Source organism: Trachurus trachurus, assembly GCF_905171665.1.
Source record: "Trachurus trachurus genome assembly, chromosome: 13".
NCBI lineage: Eukaryota > Metazoa > Chordata > Actinopteri > Carangiformes > Carangidae > Trachurus > Trachurus trachurus.
In genome coordinates, this window is record NC_139892.1 from 23142527 (window position 1) to 23169119 (window position 26593).

General features: G+C 42.8%; 1 protein-coding gene across 2 annotated transcripts in view; it reads right to left on the reverse strand.

Annotated features, from left to right (window-relative positions):
- actn4 (actinin, alpha 4) overlaps positions 1–26593 on the reverse strand; it is a 57234-nt gene that overhangs the window by 15919 nt on the left and 14722 nt on the right. For both annotated transcript variants that reach the window (XM_083984357.1, XM_083984356.1), the window contains exons 2-6: positions 5553–5667; positions 4848–4967; positions 1902–1988; positions 1117–1204; positions 122–200 (exon numbers count right to left, since the gene is read on the reverse strand). In XM_083984357.1, the coding sequence (XP_083840483.1) occupies positions 122–200; positions 1117–1204; positions 1902–1988; positions 4848–4967; positions 5553–5667 (489 nt within the window). The remainder of the gene's footprint in view (positions 1–121; positions 201–1116; positions 1205–1901; positions 1989–4847; positions 4968–5552; positions 5668–26593) is intronic.

Here is a 26593-nt window from a genome sequence, read left to right on the forward strand (position 1 = left end):
AATGTTTTTTTTAAATGAATAAAAAACTACTAAAAGTTTGTTTCAATTACATTAGACAGATGCTAATGTTTTAATGTTACTCATGAGTATAGGCGTAGTGACCGTGTGTGAGCCTGAATACCTTTCTGAGGCTGTCGTAATCGATCAGATCAGGTCTGTGTCTGTGGATCAGAGCGTTGAAGGCGAGACCATCCTTCCAGCTGTTGGACAGAACAGAGAACAGATAAGCTGAGTGTAAGGTGCAGCAGTGACTAACATGACACAGATACATTTTGAATGTGATTCGTAGTGCCGTCTGTTATACGATATACAAGCCTCTGTCTTCGCTGCTAGTACCTTAACTGAATTTGAATCAAAATATAAACTATTTAGTAACTAAAACCATAACTGAAAGATTCAGTACCTCCACTGAGTTAAAATCCTGACCTAGAAAACAGCCAATGAGAAATTTCAATCGAAAACTGGTGCAAAGACATTGAGACCAAGTTTACCCTGACAATGACAAAGTTTTACACAGACCTTGATCTCTGTGTGTGCTGTAAAACATGCATCTACAAATGTACCACAAATTTACTTCTCACATAAGAATCAGAAGGCAACAGCTACAATGCTGACAATAACGTGATCAGTGTCTTTTTTCTACTTTTCTCAACAGTAAAACACGTTCCAGTTTCTCCAACAGGGGGTGGCATTTCTACACAATTGCAGTGGTTTCTCTACACTGCAGAAGTAAATAATTGACATTTCACTGAGCAACACCCATCTACAGTATACCAGTAGATAAACACAAATAACCCAAACATATTTACTAATATACAATAAGCCGAGGTGCACCATGACAGCGGAGCTCCTGGGTGTATTCTTGATTATATATTTAATAGACCACAGCATCAGTATTTAAAAAAAAAAAATTGAATACTGAGAAGTCAAGTTGTCGAGCTCTATCATCATCACAAAGTCCGGGCTGATCACAAACATGTAAAACAAACTTCTCATCACTGTGCAGTATTGATCGTCAACAGCTTCGATCCATTAACACCAATGACCCTTACAAGACTGATCGATCCAATCTTGGTACATGTGCATGTGTGTGTGTGTGTGGTTGCTGTGTGTTACCTAATGTGGAAGTTCTGCACATTGACATTCTTGTAGGGAGCGGTCTTCCTCTGGCACCACAGGAGAAGACCCTCCTTTGCAGAGGTCTCTGCAGGGAAGAAGTGGAGGAGAAGAAACATAAGACAGGAGCAGTGGCAGTGAGGAGAACAGGAGGTCTACATTAGTCTGAACACACTCAAGACATGACTCTTTACATCGACTCAAGCTTTTGCCGTTTGATCCCATTAACAGCGCACGAGCAGACAGACAGACAATGCAGTGCCTTTCATGACTGTGCTAAATATAAACTCTGTCAGTCACTGGAGTCAGAATACTGAGGATGTTTTTGTTGTGTTGCTTGAACAAACATCAAAAAGTATCAGTTACTAGGGAGAGCAAAAACTCCTTGTAGTGGTCCCCACCCACCGGAGTTAATTCAAATCAGACAGATTTAATTAACCACCACAGACTCATTACAGCTCGAATGCAAAATCAATGCCAAGACGAAAACACAGGAAGTGGTGAAGTATAGAATTTCAGTAAGTGTTTGGAATTTCCGACTGATTAATGCTGAAAGGATTTATCAACTGATCGATTAGCTCGCTGTCGGGAAACTGAGGATGGGGATTTACTGATGTTCTATTTCACCTCAATCTAAATTCACTGTTCTTGTGTTTTTAACAGCTGGTGAAAAAATATATATATATATATTTTGACTGCCAGAGTGCCCTTTAGCAAGCACCGCTCTACTCAGCTGTAGCTGGTGTTAGCAGCATTTATGCAAATAACTCCTGAGGGAGTCGTACCTTCTACAGAGATGTCCTGGATGGCGAAGCGGAGGATGATGGTCCAGATCATTCCCAGGGTCATCTTGGCGTTTCCATCCACAATTTCTACAACAGATAAAAAGTCTCAGTCAATCACCTGACTCTTTATTTCATCTTGTGTCGCTGACCACACGTCTTGTCTATCACTGCTGTTTTTACAATCTTACATCTGCTCTTCCATTTAATAATGCCAACACACCCACACAACTGCACTTAATGTCCCACGGCCGATGAGGCTCCAGCATTGGCTGGGAAAGTGTGAATCTTTAACAATGATTTCTCCTGTAGAATAAATTACATCTTGGGTAGATACAACACAGTCAGCTGGTGATTGCAAGTACTGAAAAACTGTACGGTATTATCTTAGAGTTTCCCACCACAATCCTCAGTATCTGGTGGGTTAATGAACACACGACAATGCATAAGGACGGGACAGTAAGGTATGTGCAATGATACGTTCGTACACAGGCATGTAGATGGTCAGATTCCACTCATAGTTCAAACACATACTGAGACCATTAGTCATTTCATACTTTCACTTGTCGGCTGTCAGCTGTGAATCTCAACCACATTGCTCTCATTCTAACATTCTCCATGTTTAATCTAACGTCTATCTGCTCACACTTGGCTTCATTCATTTGTACTTGCTTTAATATGTGACACGTGTTAAAGCAACTCTTACTTATCCTGGCATTTCACACAGCACTCAGAAAAAATCAACAACTCCTCCTCCGTCCAAAGTCCCACCCAACTCTTCCTCTTGCGCGCGTTGGCAAGGTAACAGTAAACATAGGAGGAAAGCAAGTGAAACAAGAAGGAGTCATGAGTCTGATTCAGAGGTTACTGTACAACCAACACAGTCAAACACAGCCCTTGAGTTTTAAGACTTACAGTAAACGGGGTCAGTGCTGAGTTTTATAATAGATAGTAACGTTACTGGTAAATGGAAACGTACAAGGAAGATAATGTTACAGTCAGAGTAAGTTCTCAATGGGCCGGCCCGACCAACCTGACCGGATGCACTGGTTTGGGTCGAAAATATATGTACATGACTGACATATCACAACAGCAGAAACCATATCTAGCAGAAACTCTGCGACCGGATGAAGCTGCATCAGTCTCCACCATCGCTTGAAAGCAGAGCAACGTTGGCTCGAGTTTTGGCTCTTGCCGCATCAAGTTCTCTCTTGGTGGTGGCTTTTTCAAAAAATAGTCTTCCTTTAGCCAACTGATTTCTGTGTGGGAGCGGCTGGAGGTGGGAGCTGCGGCCCTGGATTTGTCGGTCTATTTTACAAAACAGTTTATTTCCAAAAGCGTTCTTCCTGGTCAGGGGTGGAGAGGAGTGCACGAGCAGTTGCGTTAAGTACGTTCAGGCTGCTCAGCCAATCCTTTCAAATTTCAGACCAAATGAAATGATTGGTCAGACTTTTCTCAGGACCATATGAGAATAGACTTACATTTTAGTGTGTCATCAGATTATTGATAGCATTTTAACTTACACAAAGAAAAGTGTTGCTTTAAAACACTAATACAACACTGCTCTGTGGACAAACATGAATGCCTCCCTTTATTTATATTGTAAATTGTTGTGTAATAACTTAGAGACTAAAGGTCCTCAGGACAAATGTCTGGTGATGTGTCGGTGTTACACATTCTCTGACGGGGAAAGTGTAGGACGCCGTCCTCTCTCATCTAGTCACTACTGTCCCTCAGTTTCTCTGTCAGTTTCCAGCTGATGACCTTCAGTGGGCTGCTTTCACGTAAGGCCAGAAACAATGTGTGAGTGTGTGGGGGGCTGCAGTATTTTGAGCAATTTTGTGTTCAGTGGTCGTCAGCCTCAGCAATGCCATGCTGCAGGAATGTCATGTTTGTCCTGATAGAGTAGGAGAAAGGTCACTGTCCTCTGTACTCCACCCAGAGTGTGAGTAAGAGTACTCAAACACCAGTGTCAAATAAATGTGCTGAACAGTTAAGAAACTTTAGGTAGATATGAGGAAATGTTACTGCAGATGTGGATTTTTACTGTGAGAAATTAAAAGCTCATACTTCCTGCACACAGTTCATGTTAATTTCAAAATGACTTGTGAACATTCAAACACTTTTCACTCTCAGGTTATTCTAGAGAGGTAAAACTCCCCCTTGCTCAACAAACAAGTAACTGCTCTCCTACTGTTCTGACTTTAATGAAATGCTACTCTAGCTTCAGCTTGCTGTGCAGCTATAAAACAACAGAAAATGGTAGAAAAAAAAACAAACAAACAAACAAAGGGGAACTTTTCCGCTGTTTTGCTAACCCTCCTCCCGCCCATGTGCATTTCTTTTCAACAAAGCCGGTGAGAATGATGGAGTGATACCCATACTCCATACCATGGAGTGATAGATAAGGTTATATATCATATACAATGTTTATATTTGTGTAGTCTAATTTGTCATAAACAAGAGATTATGGGTTTATGGGTTGTGTTTGTGTCGCTGTGTGGCCGAGACGAGAGCTGGGACACCGGGTCGTGGCACTGATCTTGCAAGGTTGGTTTTCGGCCAAGAGATGCTACGTGAAAGGCAGAGAGCCTTCATTCTCCCTCGTAACAAGTTACATGTAATTTATTTAACCATCACAATTACTCTGAAGCTGTTTAATTAAGGTAATAATGTAGCAGAGCTGAGGTGAAAATCTTGCACAGTTCCTCTTTAAATATCAAAATGACTGAAAACTTAAGTTCCTTTTTTAATTTTGTGTTGATGTGAAGGTTGAAGACGGGTCAATGAGACGGTGGTTTCCACAGTGAGAAGGGACTTTTTGTGGTAGTTAGTGCCGTTTCTAGGTTTTAGAAGTTCATGATCAGGGGTTTCAATTTCACTCATTTCATTTTAGCACATCACACATGAACTGGATGTGTTTGTGTGCATGCACAAATAAATGCTTACCCTCTGCTCCAATAGAAACCAGCTTCACGCCCTTGCTGGCAATGAAGTCCAGGGCTTTGTTCACATTGTTGATCTTATGGACCCTCATCTTGCCTCGCTCAGGCTTGGGTAACCGCTCGCCTGGGGATGGACGAACACGAACACACACACGAACACACACACACACACAGTGAGTGTGTTAGCTCCTGCAGTTTCCACAGGCTCAGCAGAACAACATTCAGTCAGGATGGTTTAAGTTACAGCAGTGACATTAGCATCGCTCACAGCAGAAAAAAATGAAGTGAATGTGAAAAAGGAAGCTGCATGCAGGTCCAAATTTCATTATGGGATGACAGCAGTTCAAATGTTTATCTACTGTGCCAACAGGAGAAGCTTCCCTGCTTCAATCTCCAACAAGAGACCCCTAGAGATAATACACTATGAACACAGTGACACGCCTCCAGCAGGGCGACTAGTGTGTTGTTAAAGCTTGTGATAAAAAACTAAGGCTGGAAACTGAGTGACCACACCCTGGATAAGACAGAGATTACATGCATCTTTATCATCTGAAAACATTTTTATGGTCTGACAGATCAGCTTGAAAACCAGGTCACTGCTCTGTGACTAATGAATGTGTGTGTGTGTGTGTAAATATACAGTATGTGTGTCTCGAATGCGCCAAATTCTCTATCCACTCTGGTGCTTTGAGGTTGTTCACATAGTTACCTGAGATGACCTCCAGCAGCAGCATGAGTTTGAGTCCATCCCTGAAGTCCTCTTCTATGTTTTCGATCTGCGTGCCGGCCTTCCGCAGGTGGGAGTTACACCATGCCGTGAATGTCTGCACGAGAGCACAGAAACAGGACACAAACGGTGATTATCCAGAGCCCGAGCAAGAATGCTTTTTCAGTTTTTATGATAATAAACTACTTTGAACTGAAAATGAAATTCAATGGACAGGAAGGAGGCCAGGGAGTTGCTTTGATATGACGGGAAGTAGCACAAGAAAAGGGGAGGAGACAGATGTTATAGTACAATACCAATCCCTGGACATAAGAACTACTATTGATATTGAGGTACTACAGTATTTCAACGATGTGTCACCAAGATGAAAATGTGGCAACAACAACTATCTTGACTCATGTGCTCATACTTCAGCTCCATGCCTTTTCCCCCCAAAAAGAAAACAGTCTCACACCAGGCAGCATCTGTGATATATGTAATTAAATATCAGAATGGTGTACCAAATCACAAACGCACACACATCTGGGAGAAGACACATACCAGCACAAATCACACACATCAATAGCTGGTTGGAATCTATGTCTTTGTGCTTCTGGTTAGCCGACATTCTTCAGAAATGTGTTTTGAATCATTTCATTTTAAAGGAGCTCATGGCACTGAGGTAGGCACGGTGGACTGGGGAGAGGTTGGCTTGTTTGCTCTGAGCTTTGTCATGCCACTCTCCAAAAATCTCAACTATGGCACATCATCAGTCGACGTGTCAAAAATACTCGCAAGACATTTTCCCCTCGCTTGTGTTACATAATTTAAGGGAAAAGACCTTAAATGCCAAGTGACCAAAATACACGCTGAGAGTCCGGCCTGCACACTGTCAGTGAGGCTGCCACCACTTGGGAGTCAATGTCAGGGATCGCTGTGCAGGTTTCAATCAAATATGAAATACAGCTGAAATCTAAACGTTGTTTTGAGATGGAATGTCGCTGTCTGTGAGAGAAAGCGGAAAAAGGAGGGAGGAGAGCAAAGTTCGCTAGTTTACACGGCACAAACACAGCTGAGAAACGAAAAAAAGTTCAAAGTTATGTGTTGTCAAGGTGTGGTGGTGCTACTGTCTTTCTTACAACACCAGTCTTACATGTGTTTCTGCTGAAATATCAAGTCTATGAAACAGTCGGTTGTTACCTTCGTAACTTGTTGACTTTCTCAGTTGTGTGTCTTTGTAAATTAGAAACATCTGACTGTTGTTGCTGGTGAGACAGGACTAATACTGTGTAGACGTCACCTCAGGGTCAGGGAAATATGAAATGGGCTTTGTTACAATTTTTGGGAATTTTGGAAATTAAGACTTAGCAAGAAATACAACCCGAGTTTTAAAAATGTTATTTGCCTAAGTGTTGGAGTCATTTGAACCAATTCATCATCCAGGATGTAAACTGAGACTGAAAACCACTTCCCTCTCAGTATCTGATATGAAAAGGACATAGGAATACTTCAAGGAACGTGTCTCTGCCGAAACTGAGAGATGTGAGGTAGGAAGAGGAATGATCCAATTCACTGTTACACTTCCTCCTTTTCTCCTGCACGGTGCCTTCAAAAACATTATGACTGGGTGCTGCTTGCTGCCCTGCCCCTCTCCCCACCGTCCCACTGTGGCCACCGGCACAAAGCTCCCATTGAGCCTGCTGGATAATAGCACCCTTCAGCCCCTGTGCTCTCCCTTGGACCGCTCTCTCTCTCTGTGACCCTCCCCTAGACTGCCCAATACCAACCCCCAACTCCCCCAACACACATATACACACACACACAATTATATATATACAGAGCCCCCTGAGACTGGACTGGGACAGCAGAGGGGGCGGGGGGTAGGGGGTACATATCACATAAACAAACAGACAAGTTAGGGGGGCAGGATGGGGGTGGGGGCAGGAAGACAATGCACCCTCTACCCCCCCCCCCCCACACACACACACACACACACACACACACACAGAGTTAAGGACAATGCAGCAGGAAGTGGCACTGCAATGACAGGAAGTTCCAGCTTACTTTAGCACAGAGCAGACAATCAGTGTGAAGATGTATTCATCACTGTCACTGGAGCCAACAGCTTTATTTTATGTTGTTCATAACACAACATCATGTGTTTCATTAAATTTAATTTATTTCAAATTCTTTTTTCTTTTTTTTACTTTTTCTTCCTGGTTTTCAGCAAAGGGGCTTCAGGACTTACCTCTAGAGAGCAGGTCTTTGCAACCACCTCACAAATGAATATGAATATCTATGCGTTATGAAGTCTAAAAAAAAGAAATATAATTTAAAAAGGTAAAATTAGTTTTCAAAAGACAGGATGAGCCAATCTCTCATTGTCTTATACCGACTGTGCCTTTTCTTATCAGGATGTTAAGTCAATATTTGTGTGATTTTATCTTCATGCACACAGACCAGATCACAGTCTAAGCACAAACAACCTGTTAATTTATCTACAGTTTTTGCTCATGTTGTTAATGTAGATGCCAGTATAGCACATCGGGTCTATGCTCTGGGGAACAATGACGGTTTCTGCTTGGTGGGAAAACTGAATTTGAAAAGCAAGTTGTGCAACTTGAACTGTGTCAGAGAGTTGCTTCATTAAACCTATAAAAGGCAGCCATGTTCCAGCAGGACCACTGCCACTGGGAGGGCTGACAGCGACAGGCAGAGACTCGCAAAGAGCCTGACAACTGTACATCTTGTGTAACGTAACATACTATAGATTATTCTCTTCTGTGCCCTGTGTTCACACTCAGACCTCTTGCACTGAGCCTTGCTCAAGGACACTCCAGCCTGCCCTTATCGAAGCTTGAACTAGCCCTTTGCTCTGCCAAGAGAGGGCTGTCAAACTGGCTGTTCTGGGTCTGCAACAGTGGGAAGAAAAGAGAAAAGAAAACTTCTGCTCTGCTGAATTCGGTTCAGGAACCTATACCATGCCTCTGGCTGCCTTACGACACTCGGGGACAGCAAGGTGTGGTGCCGCCATGTGCTTAACTGGCACAGGCCTGTACACTGCTCAGGTAGATTAGGCACTCAACCAATCAGGACGCTGGAGGAGATAAACATGTTTCTCTCTGCACCAAGCATGCAGACTGACATAAGTGAGTTGATATCCGTGTGATATCTGTGAGTTGGTGGCAGGGCTGTCAACATTAGGTGATAGCTATATGTGACATAAACCAACTGCCTTTGGCTTGATTATCAAGTTCATTCACAGGCATCATGGACCGACCATTATTGCCTTTGTACAAAGCAACAGCTTGCTGATAAAAGTTTATGAAACTGAAATATTAAACATTTGCCCTCAGTATTATTTAGTGAGGGGTGAGGCTACGAGTTGTTTAAAATCCAGATTTAGAATGGCTAGTGGCTACGTCATCACATTCTAAAACATCACTTCCGTGTCCAATCGCAGGATCAGTATAGAAACAACAGGCAGAGCCGGGTCAAAAACACAGCGGGAGTTTTCATTTATGAATAAATAAACATATATTCATGTATATGAATTCAATGCACAATATAGCATATATATATCTTTTTTTTTTTACCGTAAAAAAGAAAAAAAAAAGAAAAAAGAGAAATATGAACGTAACGTGGGACGAAAGTAACAAAGTGATTTTCTCCGAGCACATATGTCTAACTTTGTCAGCGTGTACATCATGTATAACCTAACCTAATCTTGAGGTTACGTCTGACTTTGACCGAGTTACATTCAAGAACCAGCTGTTTTCAATGACTGAAAGTGAATTCACTCGGTGATTTATTTCGATCGATCAGCTGTGTTTACCGTTTCAGGTGTCATAGATGGTTAGACAGATTAATTAGTCCTAACACATCCTAAAGTTTGACTTGTCAGAGTTTTTCAGTAGAGAAGCAGCTCAGGTTTAAGTGTCGGGAGTCACTGTGGGGACGAGGGAAACAGCTGTAAAGTTAATCTCGTCCCTCTCTTTTATACAGTCCGTCACCGCGGTCACCGTGATGTGTTAATGTTACAGGATTAATTAAAACACACAACGTAAACAATGCGACCGTATACATGTGTAAATACTACCGGAGGAGGCAGAGACCAGTGGATCGCGTTGGTCCGGTGGTCCAGTCACGGAGGTAAACGTTAGTTAGTAGCTAGCGCTAAACGTTACCTCATACTGTATAACGTCTCTATGTAACTTATGAATGTGTGTGTGTGTGTGTGCGTGCGTGTGTGTGTGTTTTGGGGGGACAGCAATGAAGAACATGCATTGCTTCGCAGCAGGAGTTGGACACGGAAGTGACTCGTGACGTCACACTAGCCATTCCCATATAGTTTGTCAGTTCATGTCCTTGATGTCAGTGGAGCCCCACCTTTAATTCTGAAGGTAATCTACTCCGTGACTTAATCGAATTAGTAGTGAACTGACCCTGATTCCCGATGGCAGCGAGCAAACAGGATGAATGAGCCTGAGTGAAGCCTGTTAAACCTGTCCATGTGGCTGCTCTGTGTTGGCTACACAGATCAGATGAGATGAGAGGATTTCTGACATGAGCTGAGGACAGAGATAACAAGCTAAATGCCGTGTGGTACAGAGGAGAGAAAAGCTGGATGTGAGTGTTAAGAAGGTTTAGATTTTGGGCATGAAGCCCGTGCTCTTATCCTCTCGTATCCATTACATAACCGACGCCACAGTGAGGAACATCCTCTCCGTGATTTCTGTTGCATGCATCAACTACAACCCTAGTCTGATTTCAGGTCTGTCACTGTTTAACCTTTAAACATAATCATGTTGATGCATTTTAAAGCTGCTTTTGGAAAAATTTTACACACATTTGAAAACGAATGCCCCAAAACCCCTGGAATAGGATTAACATGTAAACTGTGAGTAAACCGAGGTGTGTTTTTTGTGCACACACACACATTTATATTATAACACCTGCTTTGTTTAAACCCAATAGCTACAAGTGCTTAACGTTGTGTATTACAGCATGTGTAGCAGGATGAGACTAAGGGCGTATTTCTACATGACAGTTTTCACATACCAACTGTGGCTTGAGTGATGAGTGAACTTTTGATGAGCTCATCTCCAGAATGTGTGGGGGGAAAAAAACATTTCAATGGTCTCCATTTGGAACAGTTATCACTTCATTTCCAAGTTGCCATAATTGGTTTCAACACAGTCCTTTCATTTTTCCTTCATCTATCACTGTGTTGATGGAGAATCGTCAAAGCAGCAGGAAAGATGGTGATAATGAGTCTCTTTTGAAAGGGACAACACAGGGGTGTGAGCTGACGGCTCTGAGATCTTTGTTGTTTGTGTCCTGGAGGAGCGGGGAGTATGTCTGGAAGTGGTTAAGTTGTAACATTCCCCCCGTCCATGGCAGATATACAACAGTCCCCTCACTGCTTTACTGCCGCCTCTCTGCCACAGTGTGGAAGAGCGGGAGGCTAATGGGGTCTATTGGGGTCAGCTGTTTGATCCATCTTCTAGTACCTGTGCCGGAGCGAGGGTGACCCCGACAGTCTTTCAACTCTGATCTCTTACTGAGCCTACAGGGTCAAAGGTCAAGAGTCGGGCAGATATCATTAGTTGAAAAGGAGGGGAAACCCGGCGGCATCTTTAAAACGCCAAAAGCAAGAAGCAAGATGGATGAAGATGAAGATGCCAGGTCTGAATAAGGCCGTGGACAGGAATACACACACACACACACACACACACACACAGACACTATACTGTGTCAAAACCTTGTACATGGCTGCATTGTGTCAGACTATTTGCATTCTGCCTGGTGCCAACTGTTCTGTCTCTCTGTTGCTCTCTCTGCTCACATACAGCGTTTAATGCAGCTGAATTCACAGTAAAGCCCTTCTGATTTACATGGTTTCCGTTTCTGTTGTCACAACAACAACAGAACAAGTTTGAAATAGTGAGTGAGCTCATTAAACACTACATGTAAACAGTCTGCTACAAATAAATACAGATCTTACACCCATGAAACTGGGTAACACTTTACAATAAGGGTCCCTTAATTAACGTTAGTTAGTACATTATTAAGCATTAATTAATACATTAACAATGATTATTATGTATTACTTAGGATTAGGAAACACATTAATTAATGTAGCCTATTAGTAAGCAGTTAATTAATGTTTACTACTTAAAGTTAGTAAATACATTTAAAAGTTGAATAATGTAATTGGTTATCATTATGTATGCATTACTCAGCATTAATTAACACATTAGTTTATATATTAATGCTTAATAATGTACTAATTAAGGGACCCTTATTGTAAAGTGTTACCTGAAACTGTCTGACAAATCACTACACATAAGACAATCACTGTGCTGTGATTTCAGTTCGACTGTAAACTGATCACACAGGTAGACTTGAAACAACAGAATATAACTGTGTTCTCTCACACACACACACACACGGGAAAAAAAACTACAAGTATGCGTATACACCAGTTATTTCCACACCCAATTTCTCAATGCATAGAGACACACACACTCACACACAGGAGAGCGAGAGCGATAAGGGTGTGTCCTTGCACACCTGGAAAAAATGAGCCAGGTCAAACATTATTTTACTGCTCAACTGCCTTGCATTCTCTACATGACGTCAGCAGTGTGTTCTTGTGTGTGGGTGTGTGTGTTTTCTTGATTACACACCCTTTTCTCTGGTTAACACTGATGAGCTCACGCTTGAAGCAACTCTACACACTGACGCTGTTGTTTCGATTGCTACACACACACACACACACCCCTATTAGAATGAGTACAACAGATATATTTGGGAGCGTGGACAGTGAATGACACATCTCAGACCAAGAGCTGACTGTTAAACACGTCTTCTAACCAAATGTCAAAACCGTCTCACATCTTCGCACCTGTCTAGATCTCATGCTACGTGTATTCTCAGCACCTCTCACAGTCTCCAGGCCGACACCACCTTTATATAGTCACAGTCGGTCTTTATATGGCAAAGGCTGTGTTTTCTCACAAGTTGGTTACAGCTTCTCAACCCTGCCTCTCTAATAGGCGCTTTAACAGGCACGATGCATGCAGAGACATGCAGTGAGGTGAGCTCACAGGACAGAAACAAGACCGACACGACTGACATAGGTGGAAACAAGGTGTTGGTGACATTGCTGAGCTTCGCTGAAATGACAAACACGTTTAGTGTCATTTATTACCTTCTTTAAAAACTCTAAAGTAATCAACAATAACCTTGTAAACCCGTCAGACTAAGGATATATCAAACTTATTAAAAAGAGGAAACTCTAGAGGGAAAGAGCCAGTGCAACAATGGACAAGTTGGACTGTGACTCAGCAACAAGCTGTTAACAAGCTCTTGAGCAAGGCATTTAAATCAGATAAGTTGTACTGACCGACCTCAAGGTGTAAATATTGTCTGGTGTATGAATGAGCATGGGTGTAACAAAACAGTGACAAATAATGAAAAAGCAAAGTAAAACAGTAGTGGATGGCGAGTTGTTGCACCAAAGAGAAGATACTAGATTTATACTGCTAGTTAAAGGAGTTATATGTGGACTTCCTGGCAGGAGGTGCAACCTCAAGGGACTTGGACAAGGCCATACTAAAATTGACTGGCTGCACCAGATTCAGTTGAGCCAAAACCAAGCTGGCCTGGCCCTGTGAATAAAGCTCAGTAACAAGTCTGGTCTGGCCTGACACAAGACCTCCTATTCTTAGAGGCACGTCAATTAAAAAAGGGCTGTGGCGTACAGCACAGTAGCACTGCAGGCTATTGTCACTACAGTTCTCAGTTTCAGCCCGAGCCCGACCCGACGGCCCGGGTTCGGGCCGACAATTTATACTAATTGGTCGGGTCGGGTTCGGGCTTTGGACAAAAAGAAAAGTCAGTGACACAGCAGCGTGTGGGCAGACAGTGATGGCCTGCACTCAGCCTGTCTTGTACTTTCTCTACTTGTTAAAATGTATATTTGACAGCATGCCATGGCAAACATGTGTACTGTACCTGGCACCAGGGTCGTGTTCCAGCCCACGTTACTGAGGGGACACAACTCCGCTGCATGTCAGAACCACGGATAGCGCAGCGGCTTGTTAAGCCCATGTTTTCATCTCAATATAAATATGGAGACAAACACATAAAGTATCTACATGCAGGACTTACTTGGTCATACATTCTATATATACACAATATACCCATTTAATTTAGACACATTCTCTGGGGCCTGCACCTTGGCTAGGCCTCTCCTCTCAACACCACAACTGTGACACATCTGAAAAACATCCATTCCAGTCACTCACAACTGTCCTCTATTAACTCCAGTCTACGGTCAAACAAACCATAAAACAAACAGCATCTTCAAACACAGATTCCCCAAGCTCCATTTCAGGAGTAAACATTGTGACAACATCTTCTTACGAGCACGACTAACTGAAACATAAATCAAGAACTCTACAGCCCCGGCCCATTCATACAACAGAGGTTGGCGGCTGCAGCACAGGTCTAGAAGTGGCTCTGCAGGAATACACCATCCTGTCAGGGGTCACGGTGGGCCCGGGAAGGGTTCATGGTGCATGAGTGCATGTGCGTGTCTGACAACTGAAAGACTGAGAAGAAGAACCACCCTCCAGTTGAACGAGTGAACAGCTGTTTTGAGATCAACACTCTCCTGAGGCCACTCAAAAAACATTCAAACATAGGCAACTGGCAGCATCTCTGAAATGATGAATGATAAAGATTAAGTGGAATGCAGTACTTAAGCCAAGAGTAGTGGTCTTTCAGAGTGAAGAGAACTGGCCAACATACAGGCGGCCACCAGGGGACCGTCTGCTAATCAGGAATAAAGACAGTGAAGAGGAGGAACGGCTTAGGAAGAGGAGGAGTGATAGGGACATGAGAAAGAGGAGAAGAAAGACGAAGCAGAGGCCTGCTGCAGAGGCTGCTCTCGTCTCATTATCCTCTCAAGTTTGGGCAGGTGATCATTAACATGTGTGCACAAACACACACACACACACACACACACACATACACACGGAGGGAGAGGGAGCCTCCCTCTTGCTTCATGTGCTGACAGGTAGTCAGTAAAGCAGGGCTATAATGTGGGGACAATCTTTCACCATAGCACACACACACACACACCTCCCAGCGGGAGCTGACAAACATGTAATTGCTGTGTACTTCTTGGCTGGCCTAATGCCCCTTCAGATATGCCATTATGTGAGTCAACAGCTTAACGCTGAATGTTTTCAACAAGCTTCATGCACTACGTCCAGCGTCCAACTCTCCAGAGGATTTTTAATATAGTAGCTCACAGAAACAAAGGAAAGGAAGGATTAAGGAGGGGTGAGGGGTGAGGGGACGGGGTGGAGGAGTGGACAGGAGCTCATCAGGAAGAGGAGGAGAAAAGAGTAATGCATGTTGGGAGAGGAAATGACAAATGTGACAAGTTTCAAGAAAGTAGAAAAGTGTGGCTCTCATATTTGATATTGTCCTGACTGTTCACACCAATGAAAACAAACCAGCTTTAAATCTACAATTGGTGTTGCAGAGCAAGAATGGGAAAAACAGAAAAAGAGCCTCAGAGCTGAGGGAATAAAAACTTAACTCTGAAGGAATCATGAGTAGCTAGTCACTTCTAAAAGTGACTTTGTGCTGCACCAGAGGAATGAATGAGTGTGAAGGAAAGGAATGATCCCAGTTGGGTGATGATTTGATAAGATAATAAAGATGTTATTAAGTGGTTTGGTAGGATGAAAGACAGAAGAAGAGGGATGTTTAGAAATGAGTGCATGAAATGATACAACACTTTTTTAGACTACTATGTAATGTTGTTTTGCAGCTCCTTTCTCTTGAGGAAATCATGGGGCTCGAACCAAAAACTTTGCAGCTTTCTGACCCTGAGAAAACTACTAGTGCCAGAGAGGAACGAGAAGACTCACTGAGGTAAGTGTGGGCTGTGTGTGTGTGTAGGGGCACAGTGGGTCACACACACGGAAATAAGGGAGGGAGGAGGGGGAGGAAAAGGGGAGGGAAGGGGTAAAGTGTCAAGCGATGTGGTTATTTGTTCATTTATTTATGCCTCTTCCTGTCTTTGTTGCTCAAAAGAGTCCAGCCTGGAGTCAAGTTACACTGCCACTGACAGAGACCTCTGTGTGTGTGTGTGTGCGTGCGTGTGTGTGTGTGCGTGTGTGTCTTCCAACCTATTTTAGGATCAGCGAGGTCCTCCTGTGAAAGGAAGAGTAGCATTTTTTGTGCACTGTTTTTGATTGTTTTAAATGTGTTTAATCTATTGTTATCCATTACTTCAAAACTGTCCAAGGTTCTAAATAAAAACTTGACATTAAAGGACAATTCCAGGCGAATTCAACTCTGGGGTGTATTTTCATATCATTTTAGGTCTAAAAGAATGAATCTGAAGATTTTCAGTTTAATTGCTCCTGTTTAGCGGTAGTTGCGTCTGTCCCCGCATCCCCACGGCAGCAATGAATGGGAGTGGATGTAAGTTCCGCTGTTTAGGCTGTTTCCAGCCCTCAAAGCCGCAATTTTTTTCCACAGACAGCGTCAGATGGCTCCTCAAACATGCACCGAGAAGTTTATTTACTTCAAGCAAGCCGGCATGTTTGTAAAACTAGATCTAATTCAAAGTCTCCCGGAGTCTCGCGCGAGACCCAGTTGCCGTGCTGGTGTATTCAGGCGCAGTGGGAAAAGCTACCGTTTGTGTCATAAACACAGGAATATCAACTCTTGACTTGCTTCAAGTAAAAAAAACTTCTCGGCGCATGTTTGAGTAGCCACCTGACGCTGTCTGTGGAAAAAAATGTACACTTCAAGCAAGTAAAGAGTTGATATTCCTGTGTTTATGACACAAGCGGTAGCTCCTACTACGCCTGAATACACCAGCACTGCAACTTCGGGCTCGCGCGAGACTCCGGGAGACTTTGAATTAGATCTAGTTTTACAAACATGTCGGCTTGCTTGAAGTAAATAAACTTCTCGGTGCATGTTTGAGTCTCCACCTGACGCTGTCTGTGGAAAAAAATTGCGGCTTTGAGGGCTGGAAACAGCCTAAACAGCGGAACTTACATCCACTCCCATTCATTGCTGCCGTGGTGACGCGGGGACAGATGCAACTACCGTAAAACAGGAGCAATTAAACTGAAAATCTTCAGATTCATTCTTTTAGACCTAAAATGATAGGATAATACACCCCAGAGTTGAATTCGCCTGGAATTGTCCTTTAACACTTTCAAGACTTTCCCTTTCCAAAAGTAATAAACTGTATTCACTGCATTTAATTCTCTATTCAAATTTAAGTTTTTCTCTCCTTTAACCCTCTAGGCGCCAAAGTCGCATTATTGCGACAGGCAGCATTCTTGGATAAAACAGCCCATATCTTTAAATCTACTGCCCTATATTGTTACTGTAAATGTACTCCAATCACACCCCCGTTCCTTTACTTTGAGGATGAGATGTCAATATAATTTTTTTTCCTGTGTAAACATGTTCCAAATTCAGTTTTACTGGAAGTCACGTAATCCAATGGGGCTGCCACCCGGTGACGTCACAATATGCAAATTAGATGAGTAAATTTACTCCTATCACAAACTTTAGGTCATTGTGAATATTTTTCTCATTTACACCATAGATTTATTTCTGACCATTTAAAAGCTACAGCCTTGTGAAATCCTGAAATCCAAACGTAATATTTTCCTAAATAAACTCGGGCGCCTAGAGGGTTAATAAAAAAATAAATAAAAATCAGTACACACACACACACACACACACACACACACACACACACGAGAGAACACCAAATCAACAGACTGTCTGTGCTGCACAAAAGGTGAGTGTTCATGGAGTTAACCTGTCAATTCAAGTCCGTAACACATAGAAAACGGTGAGTAAAAAAAACGCATGTGCGTACATATATGAACAGGGCCTCAGAAGTCTGTCACATAGCTGCTGTCATAAAGGAACCTCTAACCTGTTTACTGGTTTTATTTGTCCGTCAACCTGTGGACAGACATAAATGGAGAAATATTGAACTGGTGGATTCAGCTTCAGTTCTAAAATCATTCGGCATGTGAATCACACACTGACCCCATCACCACCACCACTCCTCTCTCTCCTATCACTGTGTTTGCCCGTTTCACCGTTCTGAGGCCTTGTCATCGTGCTGTGTCAATAAAACCTGCTGCTGACTTCAGGGCACATTGCTCCACATCACACACTTCCAGCGTTGCATAACCTTACACTGACACCACAAAAAAAAACATGCTTATTTCTTAATCAGCTGTTTACATTTGAGGCTGCTGGCTGACATGTTTGAACACGACTGGGCTCACACAGAGCGTCTCACCAAAGGCAACTTGGAATTCTTCTGAAATGTCTTCAATTTGTTGATACTACAAATTGAATTTGGGGCGTCATATTGGACTCTACAAATACAATGATAAGGCAGCTGGGTGGTCTGTATGCCGCATTATGCCAATGCACCATGTGTACTTCGAAACAGACAAAAACCTTAGCCACAAGAGAACAGACAAAACTTTAAAAGATTACTCCTACCAACTATATGTGATTATTCTGTCGTATTCTGTCTCAGGAAATCATTGTAACTTGCTGCCAGGAAATAACCTAAAGGAGTAAATGTTATCTGGTGCACTGACAGATGCCCTCAACATTTAATTTGAGCATTCAATGTCTGTTAAATATTGGCCAGAAGGCTGGAATACATTTATTTATTACTGGCTATAATAACTAAACCCAAAAATCAATATGCTCAGCTCTAAAACTTCTTCCACACAGTTGCTTTAACTCCTTGTTCAAAGCAGATTTCTAGCAAACACTGGATGTTAACAACAGTAAATGAAAAAAAAAAGGATTTATGAACCAAATAAACACAAAAGCACAATTGTTTGAAGGTTATTGGCTATACAGAGAAGCAAAATACAGATTTGTTTGTATGCAAATGTAATGGATTATCAATTTCCAGATGTGAACGACTGTTGCCAAGTTACCACAGAGAAAGTTTTTGTTGTCTCAACTCACTGGATCTCACTGTGTTGTCTTATGTGGAAGCCTCCATCCACTCCAGTTGGCAAAACAAACCAAATATTTCTCTTCAGATTTGCTTTTTTTTTTTTTTTTTTTGCACCAAGCCTGCGTAGCATGGGCTGGAAGACAGGATAAGGTAAGAACGAGGAGAGAAAGATGAAGGAAAACCAAGAATATTTGGAAGTTGAACGAGTGTCAACTCTTCTGAACATGACAGGGATGTCAGATATGCCAGCTATGTTCTTCCTCCCACTGACTCCCTTTCTGACTCTCCCTCCTCTCATCTACTTCATCTCCTTTTTCATCTGGATCATCTCAACACGTTTTCTCATACCTTCTTGAAATGATCAGTGTTCGTGCTAGTGCAGGACACGAACAGATCATTCATCTAAAGAGAAGCGGTGTATCCTTTCCCCAAAAAACACTGTTGAAATGCGGACCCTTTGAGCGGTAAACAACTCTGTCTATTTGAAGTTCAGAGTGTAAAGTCAAGTGTGTGTGACATCTGGTAAAAGTCAGGATTATGGCAGACTGAGGTCAGTTTGGCTCTGTGTTCTGGACCTTCTTGCTTTGAATTGCTCTTTGAGCCTTTACAGCATTATCTATGACAGAAAGCTTTGAAACCCTTTCAAATTTATAAAAAGGGTTTATCAGGTATAAGAAGGGTATCTCAACTATCCAATAAGATCTCAGAGTTCCTTTCCTAAATCATTATGTGGAGCCACGGCACAAATAGTCTGCTAACTGCAAGGAAAGACTGCTGGGTTGTGCTGCTTTTTGTGCTGCCATCACCGCTGGAATGACAGTGGGAAGGGGAAGCGGCGCGGTGCTTGGTGCAGGCGGAGCAGCGATGCTGGACGATGCAAGGTGGTACTCAGATTTCTGGATGTGAGAGCAGACATTCCGCATGATTTGTCGGTGTATGTTGTTTAACACATTTGAGCAACAGAGCCGTTCACATTGAAACAAATCCGATCAGAATCACAATTGAAACCACCTCTATATGTGGTTTGAATCAGATTTGTAAAGATCGGATCTTATGTGGTTTTGGCTGTTCAGACTCCAAACTAGATATCTGGATATGCTAAAAATCCGATTTGGAGTGGCAGTGTGAACAAGGCTTAAGAGACACAAAGTTTTACTGAAGCTGAAGAGGAAGAATGAGATCAGATCAGATCAAAGGAGCGGTGAGAGGGAAAGACGAAACATGAGACAACAATCAAATTCACAGAAGATGGAGTCGGCATTACTCAGCATTACCGTCTCCTTCGGTTTGTGTGTGTCTGTTGTCCCTCATGTAGGGCTGGATACTGAACTTCTGTTCTTTAATGGTACCGACCGAAATGCTTCGATACTACCTACCCACTATCAGAAGATTTGGTACCTGGGAGTGAATCACATGATCAAGATCTGATCATTCTGCTGGTTGGCTGTAATGTCACACGTGGTTGGGGCATGCAGGAAAAATACTTATATGTCATAGTTACGCCCACAGACTGGGTTCACGTGTATCTATGCTGTGAACTACAGTGTATGTTAAACAAATGCCACCAAGGTCAAGTGTGGCTCACGATGCGTTATCGTCGCAATATGACCAATTTGATGAAGAATCTGAACCTGCACAGAAAAGAGCAGAAAAGCTTGTAGCATAATCCTATTGATTTAGAGACATAACTAATATACCATGTTTTTGTCTACTGAATACAGAAAAAATGTGTAATGACCCAGGCACAGCAGATGGAGCAGGACCTTTAAGAGACAGCTGGTGACCATGACGACGACTCATCTGATAAAGACTGTACAGTTGCAGTAGCAACACTGCTAAAATTATATAGACATCTCTCTGAAATGAAAATAATTTGTTGTTTATTTATTGTGTAAGAAAACAGCTTTGAGTGGAAAGCCGAAAAATAAAACTCAAGATTTGTAATGTAATGTAATTCTCTTTTTGTTAGAACTGATTTTATAAAATTGGTATTGAAAAAAAAAGTATCGCTCGTAGGATCTTGCTCTCATATCAGCCCATCACTTCTTTTTTCTTGTCAGCCAATCAGCAGCCAAATAATCCACTTCCTGTCTTTAGAGGCACAGCACAGGAAGCGGCGGGGGCGGAGGATGTCCATGTTAATTCTCCAGGAATGCAGTGAATGAATCCAACTGTACAAGATGTAAAACATTAACCCCTGAGCCAGCGGGAGGAAAACATGTGAAAATCAACAATCTGAGAGTTTACAGCCGTCTGTCCAGTGACACATCACAGTTACAGCACCGGGCTCCTGAAGGAAGGCGTGCAGGAAGTTGGTAAAAGCCCGCCACGCTGTCATGACTCACAGAACTGAGGTGACTCAGGCAAAGAGCTGTGTGAGGTCAGGGGGAGTGAAGTGAAGGAAGCGGGCCAACCAGTGGAGGTGAAAGGCTACGGGCCTGTGTCTCTGCCGTTCTCTAGTTCAGCACAGAAGGCCAACTGGATTTTTTTTTCACCAATTTATACACCTGCATTTAATTCATTAGACTTTACAACCACACTGCCCATAATAACCATCAGGTCTTAAGGGCTTAAGCAGGAATAGTTTAAGGACTTTCCAGTCACTCAGCAACTTATCACACAGAAATTTAAAACTACACCATGGTAGAGGACAATTAACCAAAACTTTATAGATAAAATTAGCCTTTATTTTTTATTAATGATTAATCTGCATTGTAGTAATTTATACTTCAAAGAGGCAGAAGAACAATTCCAACATGGATATGAAGCTCAACATGGACCGACACAGACCATGATAAATAAATATGTTCATCAGACTCCTCCTCTTACTGAAAACAGCCTTTTTCTTTCTAGAAGCCACACCTCGGGTACAAAAAAAGCAGCTTAATTGTTTGGTAGAAGTAACAAGGACAGGTGTTGCAATCATTGACCACATTTTACAATCGGGCGCCCACAAGCAACAACCGAATGACTCAAGCTGTCATTTCACAACGAACATGCACCTTTGGAAAGGTTCTCACAGTCTTGAGAAAAAACTGTCAAACATTGCCATGCATGACTTCATCTTAGACAAACATATCACCGCTTGGACTGCTTTTACTGAACCATATTTGATACTTCACGATGCAAGTACCTGCTCTAAGTTCCTGAATGGAAGTAAAACTCAGTGCTGCAAAGGAAAAGTAAAAATGGTTTAAACACATTTAGGACAAACACTACAAAACCAACAAGGTCTGTTTCTTATCCTGGCACATAGGAAGCCAGGACACAGATAAGGATCCTGGTCTGAACAGACCAGGCCAGAGTCTTGGCTGACAAATGAAAACCGCCTTTATGGTACAAAGTGGAACAGGAGCTAGTGTGCAGGGGACACACTGAGACACGTGGACAGAAAAAAAGGAGAAGAATCACGTTTAAAACAGTCCGAGTGAATCGAACTGTTTAGACAAAGTGTTTGTGTTCTTACTCTTATACAAGAGTAGCCTATATGAGGCGTTGCAGCTGACCTTTGTGGCTTTATTAATGGCCATTAAGGACATGACATAATTTACTAACTGAACCACGTTCATGTAATGTAATCAGTTTTGGATAAGTGGGTCAAATCTTTGCAGTGACGCTACCAATATCATTACAGAGATGCGTTTCAAGTTGACTTCAGTGTTCAAATACTTGGCTGCAAATCAAGTTAGATTATCAAGAAGGAAAAATCAGCCTGAAACAAACATCAAAGTCTCCCTTAACCTTGACTGTTCACGTTGCTTGCTGTGGGGTAGAAGCAGCTCCTTTGCACTGATCTGGGCACCAAAAGCCACCAGTAGTCAGTACAGTGTTACCCTTCTTACACCAGCCGAACCCCCCCCAAAATCAAATCACTGAATGAGCTGAGGTCATTATTGTTAATACGCACACACACCTCTGCAGTCTCTTGTGTGCGCGCGCGTGTGTGTGTATCTGTTTTTACAGTGTCCCAATCAGGAGTTTGGCAGCCCGGCCTGCAGTTGGCAGAGCAAAGCATCAGCTGTTTGTGTCGGCCTTTCATTAAAACCGCTGGCTGAATCTTTCCAGAGCTGCACGACAGTTCTGCAGTTCTGTTGTTGATCAGCACAGGCAGGGGGAAATGGAACCACTTCACCAATCCTGGCTTTGTTAGAAAGCATACTGTTGTCTTCATGCCAGACCGAGTCTGACAGCAGCTCTGGTGCTGGGATTTTCAGAGTTTAGTGTCAACGTAAGACAAACAGAACCAAATATATATGACAATGCAAAAGATTTTAGGTACAAAATGATGTCTGACGATGGATGCACTGATGATCTTGCGTTTTTTGAGCTATGAAATGGAACATGACTGCTGGTGGTAGCAGGAGCTGCCAGTCGTCTTGCTCTAGATCATTTTGTATTTGGGGCACTGAAATATAGAGCTTCTACTAGTACAGTACAAACAGGGGGAATAAGATATGAGTGGCAAAAGTGTTCTCTAAGTAATACAACGCTGTGTGTACTGTTTAAACAGTACATTTGTCAGGCGCCAGACTTCAGATAATAATGACATCCATATTGGTCAGACAGCTGAAATGCAATGTGTGTGTGTGACTGAGCCACGCCTATTGTTTGCAATGGTGCTAGAGAGTAAATACTGTTGCAGAGATGCCCTGGCCTACAACCCATATTCCTCAGACACAAAGGAATGCTTGTTGTGCACAAACTAAAATCAAGAAATCAGTGATTTTGTGGCAAATTCTAACCATTAAAATCTTAGTTGCATTGGAGCCTCTCGAAGCTGATGGCGAACCTGCAGCATCCGACTCTGTGGCTCACAGCGAGCAGCACCGGACACGACTGCACATTGTAAAGAGAAAAGTGAACAATTAAATTGTGGTTCTCTGCTGTGCAAAACACTTTGTTGCCTATGCAATCATGGCGGTTATGTTGATGCTAATGATAATAATGATAGTGATAAAATCACCACTAGTCATTAGCACTGGTGTCAATAGAAGGATTCTTTCACACCTTTTTATTCACAGGGTAAATTTGTAGCAATGACTGAAAAAAACCCACCTGAAACTAGCTGATAGCATGTTAGAGGAAGTTATTGGGCCAGAAAACAGAAGTAGTTGTTAGAGAACAAGTGCAAGAGGTTCTGTATTCCTCTAGAGGAGTACGTGCAGGGCAATCAAATCCTCTATTACAAAAACATGACCTAATAAATTTGAGCCAGTCAGATGCTCTTTTATGTTGTAATGATCTTTCCCCTGTCATTGTTGTGCAGGCTTTACGGGCACCGGCTCCAGCGTGTGAACGCGTTTGCCTTTGTGTGAGCAAACGCCACTATAGATAGAATGAGTAAGTGCTAAACTCGGCGACCGAGGCAGAGTTACTCAGCACTGGGTTATTTTGATTGTTACAGTGGGGGGAAAACTGTCTACACACCAGCAGAGACACGAGTCGGAAGCGTGCTTAGCTGGCAGCATCACTTCTTCTACCTCTGTCAGCTATAATCACACACATGTGACAACTGAGTTATAACAGCCGAGCTCATGGCGGACTGAGTGTCCTTGTGTCGCCTCTGCAGAGACATTTCGGCCTAACAGGAAGGAACAGGAGGAGGGGGAGAAAGATGAAGGAGAGAAGAAAAGGAAAGGGAAAAGTGGAGAATGAAACAGCGCATTCATCTACACTTCAACGTTCAGAATGTAATCTGTGTGTGCATGTGTGGTATGAGAGGCAGCAGCTATAAATCTTCATTCTTTGCATTCCCCCTGTTGTTGCTCATGTGCTACTAATCTCATACAAAACCCGTGATGACAGAGCCAACACGTATGCACACACCTTTTAGAGAAAGAGTGGGGCAACAATGAGACCATGAAAAGAAGCACCAACATATTTCCCAGAATAACAACAGCAGCAGCATCAAGTATTCAAGGACTGAATCATGTGGTGCTCAAGAGATGAACAACTTGAAGGAGGTAAAACACATAAGAACACAGACGCGCGTGTGTGTGTGTGTGTGTGTGTGTGTGTGTGTGTGTGTGTGTGTGTGTGTGTGTGTGTGTGTGTGTGTGTGTGTGTGTGTGTGTGTGTGTGTGTGTGTGTGTGTGTGTGTGTGTGTGTGTGTGTGTGTGTGTGTGTGTGTGTGTGTGAAAATGTGGCCAAACGGGAGTTTCAGGCTGGCCCAGTTGCCCGGCAGCAGACAGCATTGTCACGGTAACAGGCTCTTCCTGCCCCTCCTCCTTTCCATCCGCCTTGCACGCTTTTACCTTATAAGGCAACGCATTTTAGCTGCCTGTCACAATGACAATGGTGATGTAAGAGGCCAGCAAGGTGCAACCCCCGCTGACACACACACACACACACACTAAAAATGGACATGAAGGATTCAAAGTAGATAAAAATACACACTTTCAGCGTCACACACTTTTCAGTGTTGCACTTTGAAGTTACCTGTCTGCATTCATGCCCATTTTGTGAGTGACCGTGCATGTGTGTGTGTGTGCGTGTGTGTGTGTGTGTGTGTGTGTGTCCTACAGTGCAGGAATGTGAAACATGACACACACAAACACCCCCCCCCCCCCCCCCCCCCCCCCCCCTGCTTCCCACAAAGCAGCAGGAACAAACAGGGGAGAAAACCAGAGAAAGGCAGTGATAAGCAGAGACGGAGAGACACATCCATCAAGACACAGAAAGTGACACAACAGGTTGGATGAAGTGAACAGATGAAATCTGTGTTTTTAAAGAGAGCTACTGCTCTGCAACAACGACTCCTAACTTCCTGCCACTGTGTAGGAGACGCAGGTCAAATGCTGTGTGTCAGTAAATGCAGCGAAGGGAGTGTGTGCAATGTCCTTAGTTGGCCTTGACTCCCATTTAGTGAATTTAAATGTCTTTTTGTGACCATCACTCAGTTTATGAGTTTAAAGGGAGTCAAATATTTGATGTTTTGGGCTGGATGGGGCTGAATTTAAAACTTACGGAGAAGTAACACAGCTGGACAAACCTGTAGACGGAACACAGATCAATCAAAATGATCTGACTGAAACCAAAAAACACTGACGAGACATTGACGATTATGTACTGAGCTTAAATAGTCTGATTAAATCATTGCTACTATTTGCAGATCTTGATGCAGTCAGGGGTTATGACATGCTGACAACTTGGTCAGATTATCAGGTCGATAGAGAACAACTGTGTCACAGACTTAAGATATAGACATGCATCTGAATGAAATGTTTGATAGTTCCTCTGAAGTAATGCAGACATAAGGAAATGAACATGTTAGACTTATCTGCTATAACAAAATAAAGAAATAAAACTTAAATTTGATAACATGAAATAAATTTTACTCCACTTTGGCGGCTAAAATCAGATCTTGGTGTGAGATAAGGTCTTATATCTGGATCACACAAAGTGTTTCCAGACTTTTCTCTGACTTCCTGATGCTGCGAGTCATTAGGAGAGGCGGGAAGGAGGGAGGAGAGCTCGTAAAGGAGCTGAGAGGGTCCAGAGCCAGTACAAGGAGCGGCACATTGTTCCTCACAGTTTCCGCTTGTTGATGACCCGTAGACACACGTACACACACACACACACACACACACACACACACACACAGTCTAGCCAAAACCACCCCCCTTGGTCTAGCTCTGTCACACATTCCAGAGCTCACCCTGCCCTTTATGGCTTCATGACTCACTGGTCCTGCGTCTGTCTAACACACACACACACACAGTCCAACACTGTCCAACGGATGCCAAGGCAAACCACAATGCAAATGGACATTTATCAACTGTTGAGAGTGTCACATCACACGGACAGGAAGCTTAAAAGTAGTGGTTGTGGATTTCCAGGTCAATTCTTTTTTTAATAAACTGAAGACATTGGTGTGAGTTTGGGTTGTAGCTGTGTGTGTGTGATCAAACATTAAATAGTGTTTTCCAAAGCCTCTTTATCTGAGAACTGATGGATCTAGATTCAAGCTGGAAACTCTTAAACTCTT